Below are 21159 nucleotides of genomic sequence, written 5' to 3'. Positions count from 1 at the left end.
GTGATACATCTAATAAATGTGGAAAAATATACTATCTCTTCTTTTCGCAGTATTTCTTTTGAGTCTGTAATAAAATATATGATGATTAATGAGTTAAGTAAATAAAAATAAAATAAGATTGATTATAAAGTAGAGAATTGATGAGAAAATTAAAATAACCACAATTAAAAGTATTGTTTTTTTCAAAACAAATTATTCAACTATATTATAACGATAAATATGATTCAACTACCACGTAATAGAGGGGAGGGAGTAATATATTTGAGTTGATGAAACATGCATTAATCATGAAAATCCTACCATGTCCATAAACCAAAAACACTAATTACTCTATCACCCATGCCCAACTTGTTACTGTAGAGAACGATGAGAATTGCACGTTGTTTGCTATTTAAACCTAACATTTCAACATTAACAGTAAACACCTAACTTTCATTGCAATTTTGACCTACTCAAATTTTTGTGAGAGATTTGTTGTTGAGGTGTAAATTCCCGGCTCCAAAGACCACGGAAGAATAAAACGCATGGTAATTAAGTTGAACGATGTAGATGACTAAAACAAAATTTATAATTCAATAAGTTAATAAGCATACAACTTTATAAAACAAGATTCACAAACGCTCTAATCAGATCTCGAGCTTTAACTTAACTTTCGGCCAATTTTATAATTTTCGATATTGACTAAATGATTCATATATTCACCTTTAAATTAAGTATTTTTCACATGCTCATCAGTTCATGCATACTCCAACTAACTTATCTCGAAATAAATATTGCCCAATTAGATGCCTAGTCTTACGCAACCAAAATATTGTATTGGGGTTGTTACAATGCTGATTCACCAGCTATTTTAATTTGTAGTATTTGAAGGCAAGCTGAGAGCTTGTTCTATATAATATTTCTAACAACTGTGTAAACAATATGAACACGAGATACTCAGATCATTCATTTTCTCATTACTCGAATAATATATTAGCAGCAGGTAAAAATTGAATCGTGATTTGATTGTTCATTGTAGATTTAAAAATTAACCCTTTAAAGTGCATATTAGTAGTATAGTTAAGTAAATTTATAAAGAACTATAATTATTTATTACTCCCAATTATACAGTTCAATTAAAAAAGGTTACCCAATTTTTTATTTAATACGCTCTAGTCATTTTTTACTATAAATTACCTTGTCATAGCCCTACTTTATTTTGTGTAAAAGGAACCGACAACTGGTAAGCTTTATTTTTTCTTCCATATAAAAAAACTGACTAGCTAACATGAGTGACCAAGGCATAGAGAGACAGACCTATAGACTAGTCTATAAACCATATAAATTCAGACACTGGGGCCTAATAACAAAAGGGCTGGTTTGCTAGCCTATAATAGAAATGCTAAAGTCAGAATATAAGTTTTAATAGAATTCATATTTTAGGGAAAATAAGTTTATATCAACACATTTGATACTCTTTGAATATATTTCAGAATAACTACACATTCGTTTGATACAATTGGAGTATTATTTCATGGATGTATATTCTCAAATTTACCCTTACTTTTTTTGTGGTGTGGCTAATTTACCCTTCACAGCCCTAGCAGTAATAAGGATCTGCATCACGCGTCAGACAAATTAAGCGCAGCCCTGAGCCCACACTCCTCTTCACTTCAGCGGCAGACATAGACTGAGGAATCAAGAAGTTGCAGAAGGCGATAAGAAGAAAGAAACTTCTTCCAACTTGTAGCTTCGTCCTTGAAAATTAGGGCTAAAGTTGATTTCCCCTCAGATAAGTGTTCTATGGTGTAAATCTGCTAAACAAAAAGTAGGGCAAGAAGCTTCGCATCAAATCTCTCGTGCGAAATTGAGGACCAACAAAGATGAATATAGACAGAATCCAACCTCGTGTTGTTCATCCAGTGTCATTTGTAGCTTTCATCCAAAACAAGAACTTGAATTTCTCGAACCAGAAGCAGCGGGTGAGAAGAGAAGAATATAGCGTTAAAGAAGACGAGGGTTTTTTTGGAAAGATGATTTTTTTTTCTAGCAAATGCTATGAAGTCAGAATATAATTTCCCCCATTTCACTTGGAAAAGTTAACGGGTGAGGAGTACTATAGTTCATCGGGCTTTTTGCGGGCTGTGTTTATTTTATTAGGCTTTGAGAAAAAACAAATGTCCATCAAACATTGGAAAAATTGAGAAATGTGTCTCTTTTCTGGGTTATTGGATGGTATCAAACCAGCCCTAAATGTGAAAAATCGATTTTAAGATTAATTAAGCTAAATACATGTATCTACTTGTGATTAAGATTTTTTTTATTGTATATCCCATCTTAAACAATTTATAATTCATTAGTTCAGAGTCTAACGTTTCCTCTGGCCCTTATTCCACACGATTGATTCCAAGAAGAACACACCCCTAATCAGGATCAGATCAATGTGCTCAAACCATTCCATGTTTGCAGTAAGACAGCTTAACCAAAAAACCAAAAACCGGTTCAGACCGGTTAGATTGATCGATGCTATGTGATAACCAAAATTAGGAATAAAATTGATTTATTTAAAATTTTTAAGTATTGAAATATATAAATTTTTAGGTGTTAATCATTGATTTTTTTAGGTATTAATTGTTTACATAGGTTGTTATGATTAGTTTTTAGGTATTGAATTGTTGAAAATTTTTAGCGTTGGGTTATTGAATTTTTTAGGTATTGAATTGTTTAAATTTTGAGGTATGGATTATTTGATATTATTGATAATATATTGTAGAAGTATGTATTGGATTGTTGAAATTTTAAGATATTGAATGTTAATATTAATTTGAATTCAGTTATTTAAATGTTTGCACTAATAGATCAATTATTAAGTGTAGGAACCGAATAAGATTCGGTTGTGTATCCATCCGGTTATAGAGGTAGCAAAAATTTACAACTGGTAAATCGGTGTAATTAGAATCAGAAACTACCTAATACCAAATCCATTTATAATCATGTGAAAGCTACATCCAAAATCCATAATCTATGCATTTCTAGTATCTCAACATCCTCTATTCTCATTATTGCGTTTCTAGGCTTGCTTTCTCTTCCACAAATGTTTCAGCTTCTTGCATTGGTGATATGTCTTTGTTTCTTTAGCATCTTGATCCTTTTATATATGAATCTGAGACTTGATCCTTCAACACATTTGCGAGAGCAATATTTTTACCTAAAATTTAAATTAAAAATTAAAATATCAATTAGGTGAATAACACGTTATACCATAGTGCAAAAGGCAAGAAATAATTTTGTATATCCTTCAAGCCAAACATATACATACGTATAATCGGTTGTGTATCCATCCGGTTATAGAGCTAGCAAAAATTTACAACTGGTAAATCGGTGTAATTAGAATCAGAAACTACCTAATACCAAATCCATTTATAATCATGTGAAAGCTACATACAAAATCCATAATCTATGCATTTCTAGTATCTCAACATCCTCTATTCTCATTATTGCGTTCTGGGCTTCTCCTTCTTAGGCCTGCTTTCTCTTCCACAAATGTTTCAGCTTCTTGCATTGGTGATATGTCTTTGTTTCTTTAGCATCTTGATCCTTTTATATATGAATCTGAGACTTGATCCTTCAACACATTTGCGAGAGCAATATTTTTACCTAAAATTTAAATTAAAAATTAAAATATCAATTAGGTGAATAAAACGTTATACCATAGTGCAAAAGGCAAGAAATAATTTTGTATATCCTTCAAGCCAAACATATACATACGTATAATCGGTTGTGTATCCATCCGGTTATAGAGCTAGCAAAAATTTACAACTGGTAAATCGGTGTAATTAGAATCAGAAACTACCTAATACCAAATCCATTTATAATCATGTGAAAGCTACATACAAAATCCATAATCTATGCATTTCTAGTATCTCAACATCCTCTATTCTCATTATTGCGTTCTGGGCTTCTCCTTCTTAGGCCTGCTTTCTCTTCCACAAATGTTTCAGCTTCTTGCATTGGTGATATGTCTTTGTTTCTTTAGCATCTTGATCCTTTTATATATGAATCTGAGACTTGATCCTTCAACACATTTGCGAGAGCAATATTTTTACCTAAAATTTAAATTAAAAATTAAAATATCAATTAGGTGAATAACACGTTATACCATAGTGCAAAAGGCAAGAAATAATTTCGTATATCCTTCAAGCCAAACATATACATACGTATAATCGGTTGTGTATCCATCCGGTTATAGAGCTAGCAAAAATTTACAACTGGTAAATCGGTGTAATTAGAATCAGAAACTACCTAATACCAAATCCATTTATAATCATGTGAAAGCTACATACAAAATCCATAATCTATGCATTTCTAGTATCTCAACATCCTCTATTCTCATTATTGCGTTCTGGGCTTCTCCTTCTTAGGCCTGCTTTCTCTTCCACAAATGTTTCAGCTTCTTGCATTGGTGATATGTCTTTGTTTCTTTAGCATCTTGATCCTTTTATATATGAATCTGAGACTTGATCCTTCAACACATTTGCGAGAGCAATATTTTTACCTAAAATTTAAATTAAAAATTAAAATATCAATTAGGTGAATAACACGTTATACCATAGTGCAAAAGGCAAGAAATAATTTCGTATATCCTTCAAGCCAAACATATACATACGTATAATCGGTTGTGTATCCATCCGGTTATAGAGCTAGCAAAAATTTACAACTGGTAAATCGGTGTAATTAGAATCAGAAACTACCTAATACCAAATCCATTTATAATCATGTGAAAGCTACATACAAAATCCATAATCTATGCATTTCTAGTATCTTAACATCCTCTATTCTCATTATTGCGTTCTGGGCTTCTCCTTCTTAGGCCTGCTTTCTCTTCCACAAATGTTGCAGCTTCTTGCATTGGTGATATGTCTTTGTTTCTTTAGCATCTTGATCCTTTTATATATGAATCTGAGACTTGATCCTTCAATACATTTGCGAGAGCAATATTTTTACCTAAAATTTAAATTAAAAATTAAAATATCAATTAGGTGAATAACACGTTATACCATAGTGCAAAAGGCAAGAAATAATTTCGTATATCCTTCAAGCCAAACATATACATACGTATAATTAGATACTTTTGTCATTTGACTATTTTATGATTCTTTTACCATGAATACCAATGTATAGAATTAAAATTTTGTTATTGTACCCTTAACCAAAATACGAATTTGTAACTCTAATGTTTATATAAAAAAAAACTATTCCAAAATATACAGTATAAGATTAAATTGATTAGTTTATGTAATCTAATTGCTTAATTAAGCTAATTCCGTATAGCGTTTTCGTCTTAAACTCTTAATTACTTCCTATATATATATAGAATAGATATACACATTCAAAAGTTGAAAAAAGTAGAAGAAATTATATGAAAATATGCATAGGAGTTAACTATGTCGAAAAGGCCATCTAAAATTTTCTTAACTATACTACTACTATTAAATACCATTAATTAAGTATGTAACATATTTATGGAATACCTTTTTATTGTTTTTTTTTTCTGGAAACATTTGAATTGTGATTTATTCCTATTTTAGCTAAGGATATAATAGTATAGGGTAGTGATAAAATGCATACATATATTTTACAAACTCCAAACTCCTCAACACAATGTCATGATGCAATATTTATTAGCACTAAAAATACCTGCAAGCATACATGGTAGATCTAGTATAGCTAAAGGTCAGTACCGGGATATCGAACACAGGGAATAAGATTGCAACTGGCTATCATATACTAAGCGTCATATACTATTTAGAGACACAGAGTTTTTTTAGGTTTGATTTATTAAACTAGACAAAAATATGAACAAATAAAAGAAACTATAAAAACAAAATAATACAAAGCAGACTAAAGAAAGAAGAATTTTAAGATCTAACTACTACGACCTAGTGATGATTAATCTCACAGAACCTTTACCTTTATGTGTCTCTAGGATTATTAGGAAAGTCGCGATTCTAGAACAAGCACTCTCTCGAGTGCACCCACCCAGTAGATTAGACTCTAACTATCAAAGTCTCATTTCAATAGATTAGATTCTAACTCCTTAAGTTCCCCTCTCTCGAGTGCAGATAAACATATGTGTTGTACTCTCCTTTTACCATGTAAAACTAGCTACCTCTCGATTAATGTACTTAAACGCACATAGTTCTAAAGTTGACCAAACAAAAGAACAAAGCACAAGAACAAGCAAAACAATCACAAGAGCTAGGAAAAAGTTCAATTCAATAAATCAAAACATGTTCATAATAATTTTAACAAAAAAATCTACTAAGGATGTTTAACTACTCATAGACAAGTAGTAAAAATAAAAATAAAAGTACTAGACATGAAAGAAATTGATAAAACCCAAGGTTGAATCTTCAATCTTTAGTCTTCTCTTCAATCTTCACTCTTATCTTGCCTGGATCTGCAGAGCTCCGCTCCAATGGAAGATGGATGAATTATGTGTGATAGACGGAATGGAAGAATGTGTAGAGGGGGAAGGTTTGGAGGCTCTAAGATAAAGAATATGAATTAGGTTAGAGGTATTTATAGGTTGGAAAAAGGTTTATTTTTTGATAATTTTGCGTGGCCTTCAAGAAATGGGAGAGATTTGGCTTCACAAAATAATAATTTCTTTTCTTCCGTGAATTTTCGCCTAAATTCCCGCCAGCTTTGACTGCACTGCGCAATGTTCGTAGAATAGTCATAACTTTCTCCACATAACTCCGACTGAAACGTGCGAGATATCCACTCAAAGCTCTTTCAAAGACGAAGAGAATGGTATACATTAAGCACTGACTGGACTTCACATTTGCTGGAAAAATCGGCTTGAACTGACGCTGCTTCACTTTGGCCTTTTTTCACCTTTTTCTATATTTTTCTATCATTTATCAACAAACACGTCAAAAATACCAGTTGTATAAAATATGCAATTTAAGTACATAATTTGCATGATTGACATTTAAAACAAGTCAAATTTAGCCATTAAAAACATGCAAAATCTGTGTTGGTCATGTCAACACAGTGTAAAATTTTAAAATTTAATGTCAAAACAATGTCAACAAAGCATCAACCGTTGACATTATGCTGACATTTTTTGTTGTTATGATTTTATCATCTGTTAACATTTTATAACGGTCCAAATTATAATTTAGAGTTGTACAATATTTAAAGTTTGCATTTAATTACCTCCCTAATAGAATATTCCTAACTCTCTACATATTGTCAAATGACAAAAGTATGGTGCATATAATTAATACAAGTAAAAGATGCAATTAGATTTCTCACCAAAAAAAAACTAATCTCACCAAAAAAAAATGCAATTAGATAACGTCTTATTTTTATTTGTTTCTGTATAATAAACAGCCCATAAAAAAAATTAGCCAGAGGCCCAAATTATTCCAACTAAATGACCCATGATGCTATTTTCCATTTCAGCTCAACACTGACTTCACAAAACGAGCGAAAGCTTTTGAAGATGCTCAAACCATGGCGACACACCTTCGTCCCCTCCTTCCCTCAAAATCCTTCTCTTTTCCTCTCCCCAAATCCTTCTGCACCTCTTCTGCTCCTGACACCACCACCCAAACTCACCTTCTGGAAGAGCTCCAAAATATTCGGATCCTCATTCAGCAGAACCGGACCGAAATCGCCAATAAACGCCTCAAACTCCTGATTGTTGGAATAGGGAAATTAATTAATTGGAGAACAAGAAAGCAAAGGATGAAGATATGACAAGAATAAAGAAGGAAATCAATAAAGATTATGGAAAATCAAATAAAAAGGATATTAGTATAATTAGAATATATTTTCCATGTTTAGCTAGAATTAGAGTCTATATATAGTTGTGTAATCATGGAGATAATAGAATTCAAGTCATTCACAATGTAGTCTTTAAAGTTCTCTCCGTCTTTACTTTCCGCAATAATCTTTTATTTTCCGCATTATATTTTCTAACATGGTATCAGAGCCCTGGTTCATGGGCTGGGCATGTGTGGCTCGGGGTTCGATGGGTTGCGCTTGCAAGTTCTCTGATGTCTCTGTGTGAGCTCGACCAAGACCTGGGGTGACTTGGTGACCTGTAACATGGGGGCACAGACATGTGGTCTTGGTCTGGTGGTCTTGGTTTGAGGGGAGAATTGTGGTGAAGCAAACCATATCCCACATCGGAGAATGGACAAGAGTTGCAAGCATATAAATGGGCTACCCCAACTCCATTAGTATGAGGCCTTTTAAGGGGTGAGTGGCCCATTTCTAATATTGTATCAGAGCGGGCCCAAGTCGATGATGGTTTTCTCTTTATCTCTTATCTACCTCATGAGTGGAAGGCCGATGTCCTTTCCGGCCCACATCGATGATGGTTTCTCTTGCATTGCCTACCCACGTGATGGAAGACCGATGTCCTTTCCGGCCCACACGTGAGGGGGCGTGTTAAATTCTCTAAATTCTGTCCCACATCGACTTGGTGAAGATCCCATCAAATCTATATAAGTGTGGATAACCCTCCCCCTTATGAGGCCTTTTAAGGGGTGAGTGGCCCATTTCTAATATGGTATCAGAGCCCTGGTTCATGGGCTGGGCCTGTGTGGCTCGGGGTTCGGTGGGTTGCGCTTGCAAGTTCTCCGATGTCTCTGTGTGAGCTCGACCAAGACCTGGGGTGACTTGGTGACCTGTAACATGGGGGCACAGACATGTGGTCTTGGTCTGGTGGTCTTGGTTTGAGGGGAGAATTGTGGTGAAGCAAACCATATCCCACATCGGAGAATGGACAAGAGTTGCAAGCATATAAATGGGCTACCCCAACTCCATTAGTATGAGGCCTTTTAAGGGGTGAGTGGCTCATTTCTAATATTCTGCTTGTGGAGGAATCACCACTGTTATATTCCCACAATTTACAAAGTTCTCCACCCCATATTTTTATTCAAGAAATCAAGACAGAAGAAACAATTCCAAGTTCCTATCAAGTTTTGGAAGAAACGGGATTGCCAAGATGAAGAACGGTAGGCAGCAGCTGCCCGAACTAATCCGGACAGCAGCAACGGGGTGACCTCGGCGAGCTCTGGCAGCCGATGGCGGACAGCGGCGAGAAGCAAGGCTGGCGGACGCTGGCAGAAGCGGCGAATCGATTACCCGCCGTAGAGATCGAGAGCCCAAAGATGGGCGCCTTGAAGGCTGCCGAGAAGATGGCCACAGAGAATGAAGTATCCCATCGAGAAGAGCTCACGGTGGTCGGATGGTGGACTGGAGAGGTTGCTACCTGCTTTCTGGTGACCGGTTGAAGGAGAAAGAGCAATTAAAGATTGCAAATTGGATGGATACTACTGGTTACTGCAAAGTGATATCAGAAGTTTGGTGTCTGCTTGTACCGATACCACTCAGGGATTGGAGTTGAATAATAAGGAAGTTGTACCCAAGCTGACATGAATTGGTAAACCTATATGGAAGTATCCCCACGGATTCGGAAACAGATAATGGTGATGAAGATATAACACTTGCTACTGACCATGTAAAGACGGCTCGGAAGCTAATACTTGCTACAAGACGAAATCAAGATATTGGTATGGTGTTTCAGGAATTGCCCGGTAGAGGGGGAGAGGAAGTACCCTCCGAACAATTCCTCTCTGCCTCTTCGAACATAGGAAAGAACCAGTGGGAAGAGGTTGCCATGAAGGTAGCAGCCCGAGTCTCCAATCGAAGAAAACAGAGGAGTCATCGGTTTGTTCGGCCGAGAAGCTTGTGTCGGCTTCAAGTGGAATCCATTACAGGGGGAGAAAATGTCACCGGAAAGCTGATACTATGGAAGTAGTCACCGAAAAGAGATCAGTTGGCTGGAGAAAAGAACATTCGTGAGAGGCTGCGGACTCATGTTATAATGGATGAAGCGTTTGGCCGAGGGGGAGATATCAGCCACTGCCAAACGATTCAATCTCCGAATCAATGAGATAATTGCCGAGGACGAAGGCGGAGCAGCCAACGTCTGTGCAACGAGGGGGAGAGAGCTAATGCCGCCGCCACACAGCCGCTGTGAAGAGTTGGCGGGAATGGAATATCGTCGAGAGGACGTTGAGAACCCATTGCCATAAGATGATGTTAAAGGAACAACCGCGGGAAAAGCCAAAGCCAATAAGAGAAGATGATGCCTTCTTAAACTAAATGGGAGAAGATAGTGTCGCCACACAGAGATGGGGGACGCACAATGGCCGCGAAGCGTCTGCTGTTGAGAATCAGAAACTGGATTGAAGGAGTGATTGGAGAATTCTCACCGTCGAGAAATGAGCAGACTTTCGATGGACGATTAAAAGTATTGTCAGAAAAGAATGACATACGGAGCATAGACTCCATATAGTTCGGCGATTACTCGTCGGAGGTAGCATGTTTGGAGTGTATGTCACCGAGAAAAGACCCATGAATAAACATAAAGGAGGCTGATGGTTTCACGTCTTCATTGTTAGGGTCTCCAAAAAGGAGAAATAAATTTGTGCCTAATGGTTATTTGGCTCAAGAAATAAAATAAATGAATGGGCTCAGAGTTTGAGCTCAAGAAATAAAAGAAATGAATGGGCTCATAGTTTGAGCTGGAATGAGACGAGAATGGTTTGAATTAGCTCCTCGACATGAGTCAAAACTGTCAGTCAGAGATAAAAAAAACTCCTCGACAAGAGTCAAAACTGTCAGTCAGAATGAGCTCCTCGACAAGAGTCAAAACTGTCTGAATTAGCTCCATGACAAGAGTCAAAACTGTCAGATTAGCTCCTCGACAAGAGTCAAAACTGTCAGAATTAACTCCTCGACAAGAGTCAAAACTGTCTAAAATGGCTCCTAGATATGAGTTAAAACTATCTAAGATGGCTCCTGGATACGAGCTAAAACTATCTAAGATAGCTCCTAAATATGAGTAAAAACTATTTAGACAAGCTCCCGGACACGAGTTAAAACTGTCTAGATTGCTCCTTGACACGAGTTAAAACTGTCTAAATTTGCTCCTTGACACGAGTTAAAACTGTCTAGATTGGCTCTTTGACACGAGTTAAAACTGTTTAGATTAGCTCCTTGACATGAGTTAAAACCGTCAACGAAAAATTGAAGAACTCCTTGAAACGAGTTTAAACTTTCAATGATGAATGAAGAGCTCCTTGAAACGAGTCTAAACTTTCAATGAAGAAAAAATAACTCTTTGATACGAGTATAAACTATTAATGATGAATTGAAGAAGCTCTATGATACGAGCATAAACTATCAATGGAAATTAAAGAACTCTTAAATACGAGTATAAATTATATATCAAACTAAAGATCGTGCAGGTTAAGTGCCGAAAAAGTCGACACTCAACTTGAGGGGGAGTGTTGGAATAAGGAAATTAATTAATTGGAGAACAAGAAGGCAAGAGATGAAGATATGACAAGAATAAAGAAGGAAATCAATAAAGATTATGGAAAATCAAATAAAAATGATATTGATATAATTAGAATATATTTTCCATGTTTAGCTTGAATTATAGTCTATATATAGTTGTGTAACCATGGAGAGAATATAATTCAAGTCATTCACAAGGTAGTCTTTAAAGTTCTCCCGTCTTTACTTTCTACAATAATCTTTTATTTTCCGCATTATATTTTCTAACATAGGTGCCTCATCATTCAGTTTCGGAGCTCTTTGCTGCTTCTCGCTGTTGTCTCCACCGTCGGATATCAAACCGGCTTTGTCCGACGCGCTTCTTACTGTTTACGGGAAGGCGAAGCTTCCAAATGAGGCCGCCGAGTTGTAGAGTTTGGTTAAAAGAGATGGCGCGTTCACCTCGCTATCGGCTTTCAATGTGCTTCTCCAGTCTCTGGTGGATTCGAATCAATTCGATAGGACCCTCGGGATTTTTGCAGAAGCCATGGATTGCGGTGTGTGGATGGATAAGTTCAGTTACGGGAAAGCGATACAGTCCGCCGTGAAATTGGGGGATTTGGACAAGGGTTTTGAATTGATGAACTTGATGAAGAAACGCGGGATCATGGCGAATCGGTTTGTGTACAATGTTTTGATAGGTGGGTTGTGTAGGGAGAGGAGAGTGAATGATGCAGAGAATCTGTTCGATGAAATGTCGCAGTTGAATATATCTCCGAATAGAGTGGCGTACAATAGTTTAATTGATGGGTATTGTAAAGTAGGCGATATTGACAAAGCTTTTGATATGATAGAAAGGATGAAATGTGACAATGTGGAGACAAATCTTATGACATACAACACTTTGCTTTGGAGGCTGAGACGATTTTGGATGATATGCGTGCCCACGGCTTCGTGCCAGATGGATTTACTTATAGTATTCTCTTTGATGGGCACTCTAGGAGTGGTGATCTCGGGGCTTCAGTGGCATTATATGAACATGCGGTGGAGAAAGGGTTGAAGATGAACTAGTATGTGCGAGGGAGGGAGGATGGAGAGAGCGGAGGAGTTCTTGAACAAGTTGAAGGAGCACGGGGTTGTGATCACTATTGTGATATTGAACACCACGATCAAAGGCTATTGCAAGGTGGGAAATCTGGATAACGCAGTTTTGGCTGTTGATGGCTTGGAGAGAGAAGGGGTGACGCCGAGCTGCGTCACGTATAACACGATGATCAACCATTTCTGTGAATTGGGTCGGATGGAGGAGGCACATGAGTGGGTCGGAAGGATGAAGGCGAAGGGTCTTTCCCCGGTTGTGCGGACGTTTAACATCTTGATAGATGGATATGGCCGTGTTTGCCAGTTCGAAAAGTGCTTGCAGATTCTTGATGAAATGGAAAGTGATGGATTGAAGCCTAACGTTGTCACCTTTGGATCTCTGATCAATAGTTTCTGCAAGAAAGAGCGCATTCTTGAAGCCGAAGTTATCCTCAAAGACATGCTTAAGAGAGGGGTTCTGCCCAATGTTCAGATATACAATATGCTTATCAGTGGCCATTGTATGGGAGGAAATACTGAGAATGCTTTTAAACTTTTTGATGAGATGTCGAGGAATGGTGTATCTCCCACCATTGTTACGTATAACGTGCTTATAAATGGGCTCTGCAAGATAGGTAAGACTCCAGAAGCAGAAGAATTGGCCTTTACCATTGCTAACAATGGTTTGAGTTTGATCCCTGATGTCATCACCTTCAATTCCTTGATCTCTGGTTTCTCGGATGCTGGTAATGCAGACAAGTGTTTGAAATTGTTTGAGAGGATGAAAGAATCGGGCCTGAAGCCTACATTGAGAACTTACTATCCTTTGATAAGCGTGCTGAAGAAGGAGGGGCTCGATCTTGTTGAGAAGATGTCCCAGTTGGAGCTGGCTCCTGATCAGGTGGCCTAGGATGAAATGACATGAGAGAGTAAGTATCCTATTAGTTGATTGTTGGAAACCCTCATGACAAGATGACTTATAATAACTTGATTGGAGGCGGCTTGCAAAATGGGAATGGCCGAATGGGTTTGTGCAAGGAGTGGGGGATTTCTTTGATGAAATGGTTGGTGGAGTCTTGGTCCCCCGAAGGCTGAAACTTTTAGCGCGATGGTTAAATGCCATTACAAGCTCAAGGATGTTGACGGCGCTGTGCTTACTGCTTACTCGTGGGCTTTTAGACAGGATAGAAGAGTGGAAACCGTTGGCTGTGAAATGGGTGTAAAAGGGAGTTGGTTTGCATTTAGGATGAGAGTGTTTCAGCTGTGTATTAGGATTTGCATTGTAGTATAGTATGTCATCAGCAAAGATATATAGAATACGATTAGTCACAATTGGCCAAGAATTTTGTAATGAGATGCCATGCCACTGGTATTTCTGAGATTTAGAGTTGATGTGTTATTCTACTTAGGAATGTGTTAATAATATTTTTACCCCACTATATAAATAACACTCAAAAACCTAATAAAAGTGTCTCAATACTCTGTAGATGCGGCTAGAACGTGCTACTCAATATTCAGTCGCCAATCGCCGGGTAAAATGGCAGCCACCGCCGCAATATCAGTCGCTTTCGCCACCAGGAAGCTTCTCACTTCCTCCTCTCGCAATCTCAAACAACCCCTCTCTCTCCTCTCTTCACAAAGAAGATCCAGCTCCTTCTTCTCCATCAGTTCCGCCCCTCTCCCTCTCCGCCGCCCCCAAACCCTCCGATTCTCCACCCTCCCCAGCATATCCGCCACGATCTCCGTTGGCGACAAGCTGCCTGACGCCACACTTTCCTACTTCGACTCCGCCGACGAGCTCCAAACCGTTTCCGCCGACGAGCTAACATCCAACAAAAAAGTCATCCTGTTCGCGGTTCCGGGGGCGTTCACCCCGACCTGTTCCCAGAAGCATCTCCCCGGATTCGCCGCGAAGGCGGCCGATTTCAAGGCGAAGGGGGTAGACACGATTGATTGCATTTCCGTGAACGATGCGTTCGTGATGAAGGCGTGGAAGAAGGATTTGAAAATTGGGGATGATGTGTTGATGTTGAGCGATGGGAATGGGGATTTCACTGGGGCGATTGGGTGGGCAAAATTCCAAGAAGAGACGTTATGGCAAAATGTATCCGCCATTTGGACCCTGAAAAAACAAGATTCTAGCCATGGTATAGACGCGAGAAGCTCTCGCGTGTTTTAATTAAACACGCTTGAAGCTCTAGCGTGGTTTAAAAGTATAGACGCATCACCCTAATGCGTGTTTAAAGTGAAACACACATATTCCTCTCGCGTGTATTAAAAAAGAGACGCGTCTTCCTCTCGTGTGTTTAAAGTAAACACGCGACACGCTCTCGCGTGTCTCCCTTGCTTCACAAATTCACTCCAGACGGCAGAACATACGCATTATGCGAAGAGGAGACGAAAACCGGCGAAAATTCTGCCCAACCAGCGAAATTCGAAGCCTAATCCGATAGTTAGCTCTCCCATTCCAATTTGAAGTGTTGTTAGGTAACTTTCAACCCTTATTTTCGTTTTTATTGGTATAATTTAGGTGGGTATAAAGTTAGGGTTCATGGGGTAGAAAGTATTTTGTTGAATTTGGTGTTGAATTATTCAATTTGGTTGATTTTATCTTGAATTTGGTTGTATTTGATGTTGAATTATTCAATTTGGTTGATGTTTTGTTGAATTTGGTGTTATTTTGGTGAATGTGATTGATATTTTGTTGAATTATTGAATATGGTTGAATATGGTGTTAATTTGTTGAATTTGATGTTAATTTGTTGAATTTAGTTGAATTTGGTGTTGAATTATTCAATTTGGTTGATTTTATCTTGAATTTGGTTGTATTTGATGTTGAATTATTCAATTTGGTTGATGTTTTGTTGAATTTGGTGTTATTTTGTTGCATTTGGTGTTAATTTGGTTGAATTTATTAAGTGAATTTTTTTTATAAAATTTGGTTTATAATTAAACATGTTAAATTTTGATTATATTAGGATGTCGCGATATGGACCAGAAGATCCTTCTGTTTTGCATTATCAGCACAGTCATATATCACGCAAGGCGTGGGCAGGCCAGGAAACAACCTCGTTCAATATTTGGCGCTTTGAGGGACATTTCTGGGAAATCGATAATCATCACAGACGCGTGATTGATTATGTTTGTAGATTTGGTTTAGGTGGAGTTCTTTTCTGTGGTAAGGCTCTGGATGTAGATTATGCGTTGATCACAGCTTTGGTTGAGCGTTGGAGGCCAGAGACACATACATTCCATCTTCCCGTAGGGGAAACTACCATTATATTACAAGACGTTCAAGTATTATGGGCTTTACGTGTAGATGGAGTACCCTTCACAGGAAATGGGTTTTGTGAAACTGGGTGGAGGGGTTTATGTGAAGAGCTCTTGGGCTTCTATCCCCTTCAAAGCGAGATGAAGGAAAACGGTATCTTGGCATCCGCGCTAATACATAGGATGACGATTGAACCGTTAGGAGATGGTCTCGAAGACGAAGCCTACATTCAACGGGCACGTATGATTGTGCTTGCGCTATTGGGAGGGTTGATCTTACCCGACGGCTCAGGGTGTAAGATACCTCTCATGTGGTTGACCCAACTTCGAGACGTAGAGGCTGCCTCTATGATTAGTGGGGCGAGTGCTGCACTTGGTACATTATACCATAATCTCTGTGAGGCGTCTATGGGCAAACGGACAGACATTGGAGGTCCGACAGTGCTCCTACAGCTTTGGGCGTGGGAGAGAATGCCCACTTTGAGACCGGATTTTGTAGCGGCACGTATACATACAAACAACACTCCATGTGCATTAATGTAAGTTTGTTGTTTCATCTCTTTTGTGTATTTAATGACAACATATTTAATTGACAACTTTTGTTATTGTAGGTGGACTGGCTCCTATATGATAAACAGAGCCCCTAAACATTCTGTTCGACATTATCGTGAACAGTTGTCATTACTCCAAAATAGCCAGGTAAAATGAATAATGTTTAATGTTTAATATATATTTGGGTAATTTTAATGTAAACTTGTTATTGTAGTTTATTTGGATGCCCTACGTGGACCGTCAATTACCAGACTCCTGCCTCGATATGAACAACAGTTGGAGATCTGTGACGTACATGGTTTGTTGGGCTATTGTCGAAGCACATGAGCCTGAGCGCGTGGTTAGACAATTTGGCGGCACTCCCTTCATCCCGGAATTGCGTGATTGGCGGCACGCCCTCCGACAAATGATGATGATGATGCTGCTGATGATGACGATGATGATGATGATGATGCTGATGTTGCTCCTAGGAGTAGTGCCTACATAGAGTGCCCCACGAGGAGAGAGCATATTGACCCTCCTAGGAGTAGTGTTCAACTTGATCGGCCTAGTAGCAGTTCACATACATCCCGTCCCGATAAGGAACGCTCCAGACCAAGTTTGTCTCAGACAATTTTGGGTATGTTCCCTGGTAGAAGGTCTAGCCGTGACAACAGAGGAAAAGGCCCGAATAAATATACACCTTCGTCATTTAAGTAGAATATTATCATTAGATGTATTGACTATTTATTACAGGTGGATTGATTTGAGATGTACTGTTGACTTTTTATATGTTGATTGATTTGAGATGTACTGTTTGTTTATTACAGTAGCGGAACGCCTTTGTATTACCTTGACTCAGTACAGGGTCATGCAACCACTCAACGATTGTCCCCGGATTTTGAGTTTGCAACTCAGACAGGTAGCTGGGGAGTTGTCTGAAGCATCCCTCCCACCCACCATATACAAGCTCAATAGCTTTTCTGCGAGAGTACCATGCTTTCTTGTAGCTGATTTTCACGTGAAATTTATCTTGGATATATGTACGTACTGCAGAAGGCTTGAATCCAACATCGTTTTCAATTTGGCTTCGAATACAGAGAGCAATCATGGATGATGTAAGATTAACATGTTCACTTGGATCGTGATCTCCCATACAGCAATGACGATCAACCCATGAGTTGATAGACCAGCTACCATCACGTTTCTTAAACGTTGCTTTAACCTCCCAATTACATGGGTAGCGTTGCCCAAGGTCCCTGCCTCTTCTTTTCGGACCAAATGGGTCCCTACAAACTGCATGCCATCTTCTTGAATGACTATCCATAACCTCATACATCCGACCTGTTCCCACATGCCATAATGTGATATCAGTTTTCAACTGCAATTTGCTATCAAATTTTGTTCCCACATCTATATGTCTCGGATTATCCTCATCCCAATACCACATATCTTCTTCAACCAATCCATGGTCTTCTGAAAAGTAACCTCGCCTGCCTTCACATGGTAATGATCGAAAAAATGGTAACCCTTCAGGCACATAGTTGGGAACAGGTTGCTCCCCACGAACAGATGGTTGTACATAATTCTCAACCATCATATCAAGTGTCTCATCGTCTGTAGAATCTTCACATGATTCTGCACTATAATCAAGATCACTTGGTTGAGAACCATCGGAACCATCACAATCAGAGCCATCTGCACCATCAACATTATCTGCACCATCACAATTATCAGAACCATCTGAACCATCACAATTATCAGAACCATCTGAACCATCATAACCATCACATGTCACATTTGGTACATCTAGTGGTTCATCAACCTCCCTCCCAGATGTGTTGAATTCAAAGCTATGATATTCATCATCCATCCTAGATGTCCCGACATCAAAATTAGGATAACCATCTCTCCTAGACGTTCCAAACATCATGATGAGTGATAGGTGGTTCAAATTGCAACGCAGTGGTAACAAGAGTATATTCAATAAAAAGTTCAATTTGACTTGGATTTTCAGCAAACATATACTCCAACAAATTAGCATCCACTGGTGTAGCTATATAATTCACCACTCCACTAAAAACCACAGGATGCCTCCATGTTAAATCAATCGTATGTGCATCCAACTCAATTCCAATTTTTTCATATATCATTGAAACAAGTTGATAATAAGATATCTTTTCATTCAATATAATAAATGATTTTGCACGAGGGGGATCATAAGCAACACCCAAACCTGGGAGCTGAATAATTTTCTCATCCCAATATAAACTCACAAACACCATTAAACCTGCAAAATAAGTACGACATAACATCATATACTATAAATTCAGCATACTTAAATAAATATTGAACAAAATTAAAACCGAAAATTCAATACCAAGTTCAATGCCATAAACCCTAAATCTATACCTAACTAACATATAGCAATGATAATTGAAATTAATAGTCAAAAATTACCTAACACCACTTCAAATAGGAATTAGAGCATCAAAATATCGGATTCACTTCGATTTTCGCCGGCTAGAGACGTTAGCCATCGCTGAGTGCGAGAGAATGAGCGAGCCGGAAGTGAATTCGCGAGTGGAAAGTGAGGTCTCTGCCGTCTGGGCTCGAATTTGTGTCCAACGTAACACGCGAGAGCCTGTCGCGTGTTTAACGTAACACGCGATTTCCTGATGCATGTTATGTATACACGCGATAGCTTGATGCGTGTTTAATTAAAACACGCGAGAGCTTCTCGCGTCTATACTATGGCTGGAATCTTTTTTTTCAGGGTCCAAATGGCGGATACAATTTGCCATGACGTCCATTCATGGAATTTGCTCCGATTGGGTGCGAGCTGGATTTGAGCAATAAACCGGTAGGATTGGGGGTGAGGTCGAGGAGGTATGCGATGTTGGTTGAAAACGGCGTCGTTAAGCTGCTGAATTTGGAGGAGGGCGGTGCCTTCAGTGTTAGCAGCGCTGAGGACTTGCTCAAAGCCATTTGATTGATTTTCTTTTTAAATTAGGAGGAAATGTTCTAGTTTTGAATTTCTCACTCTTTGATTGCTCTGTGGTCTTGGAATTTATTTTGGTTGCTAATAATAATACTAATGCCTTGACGAATCCGAATATGTTTGTTTGTGTGGTTGATTTTCGATCCAACAAATCCTTTCTGCAGATTAAATGATAGAGTTGAAAGTCTCAGAATTCCATTTCCCTCAAAAATTGATCCAATTGAACTCAAAAACACACTGTATAAGCAGCAGCGTTCTATTATTTACAGTGACGGGACATACATTTATTTGCTGATCTCCATTATAATGCTTGGTTTGTGATAAGGATCTTTGTTAATAGATCCATCGCTCCAAATAGTGTTTGATTTCTAATTTAACACAAACTATAGCCAAGTCGATAGTCGGAACGAACGTTCGGAAAAATGGTCATACCACTAACACATGCGAAAACAATGGATTTTGAAGTTATCGAATTGTCTCTCTTGCCAATCTAACATTTGATTTTCCTAGGGGTGGAAAATCGCGCAGGTTCGGTAATTATCGGGTCAACCCGGTAAGTAATAACAACCAATCTAATAAGGTATAACTAGAACTCGACTTGTTACCTTAAACCTGAACACAACCCGTACCCGACACGATATACTGCTACCTCCGTCTTTAAAAAATAGAAACTTTTAAAACTGCACGGTTTTAATACATAATTGGTAATATAAGAAAGATGAATTAGTAAAGTAAGAGAGAGAGAGAGAAAAATGAGTGAGAGATGAAGAGAAAAAAAGTAGCGGAAGTAGTGTTAGTGGACCATAAGTAGGAATGTCAATCGGGCCGGCCCATCGGGTTTCGAGCCAACCCTACTCAGGTTGCGGGTCAAATGGATGCTGGCTAATCGGGTTGTATTTTTTCGAGTTATAAAAGTTCAACCATATCCCTAAAACCTCTGGTTTCGGACTAGCACAACGGGTTAATTGGGTAGCTACCGATAAAATTAACATGTGATCAATCCAATAAATAATGATGAAAATTGTTTATATTTATAAAATGCACTCCCTCCGTTTCATAGTAGTGGAGTCATTTTGTCATTTTGGTACGTTCCATAAAAGTGGAGTCATTTCCTTTTTAAGTAAAAGTCAACCCATCTCTTCTCACTTACTTTACTCTCTCTTACTTTATTTTCTCTTTATCTCTCTACCTTTTTCCTTTTCTACTTTATTATTTATTTACTTAACTTACTTAACACAATTTTTCTTAATCTTCCTGCCGGAAAGAAATGTCTCCACTACTATGGAACGGAGGAAGTAACATTTAATTATAATAAATTTGAGATACATGCTTAAACTCAAACATAAACATAATCAAATACTAATATTTGAGATTTGTGCAAAATGAAACATAAACATATTTCGAGAAATTTAAAAGCATGTTTTAGAAATTTAAATATTTTTTAGTTAATATGAAGTTTCTAATTTATTTATCTATTATTATATAATAAAATTTTAATATATAATTTAAATATTTAATATAAAATTGAAAGTTTTTTTTTAGTCATTTCTATTATAAAAATAATCAATGAGATGTCAAGTTAGGAGTCAAATAAATAGAACAATAGAAATTTTATCGAGTTTTCAGGTTTGACCCTAACGGGTTGCGGGTTAATTGGGTGTGGGCTAATCGGGATGGAAATTTCCCCTAATCCTATAAATTGGTGGGCTATTCGGGTCAACCCGCGGGTTACAGGCTGTACTGACATCCTAACCATGAGATCCACTTCCTAAAATAGAAATGTTTCTACGTTTAAGGAACATACTAAAATGGAAATATTTTATATTTATAAGGGACGGAGGTAGTATGTGTTAACGCGATACAATAACAATACAATAATGAATCAAAACTGATTTACACAATAAAAATCCGATTTAAACCTGATTTATAAG

The 21159-nt window shown here is 37.9% G+C and overlaps 1 protein-coding gene and 1 pseudogene across 1 annotated transcript; both read left to right on the top strand.

Annotated features, from left to right (window-relative positions):
* Nucleotides 1-7503: 7503 nt before the first annotated feature.
* On the top strand, nucleotides 7504-13717 carry LOC121778332 (annotated as a pseudogene).
* A 246-nt stretch (nucleotides 13718-13963) lies between these two features.
* Nucleotides 13964-19219, top strand: LOC121802615 (peroxiredoxin-2E-1, chloroplastic-like). Its single transcript, XM_042202297.1, has 2 exons — nucleotides 13964-14486; nucleotides 19056-19219. The coding sequence occupies exons 1-2, from the start codon at nucleotides 13964-13966 to the stop codon at nucleotides 19217-19219; spliced, it is 687 nt and encodes a 228-aa protein (XP_042058231.1).
* Nucleotides 19220-21159: the final 1940 nt, after the last annotated feature.

The sequence above is a fragment of the Salvia splendens genome, chromosome 1 (assembly GCF_004379255.2).
Source record: "Salvia splendens isolate huo1 chromosome 1, SspV2, whole genome shotgun sequence".
Lineage (NCBI taxonomy): Eukaryota > Viridiplantae > Streptophyta > Magnoliopsida > Lamiales > Lamiaceae > Salvia > Salvia splendens.
The sequence above is the reverse complement of the archived record's forward strand: the minus strand, read 5'-3'. Positions and strand labels throughout refer to the sequence as shown.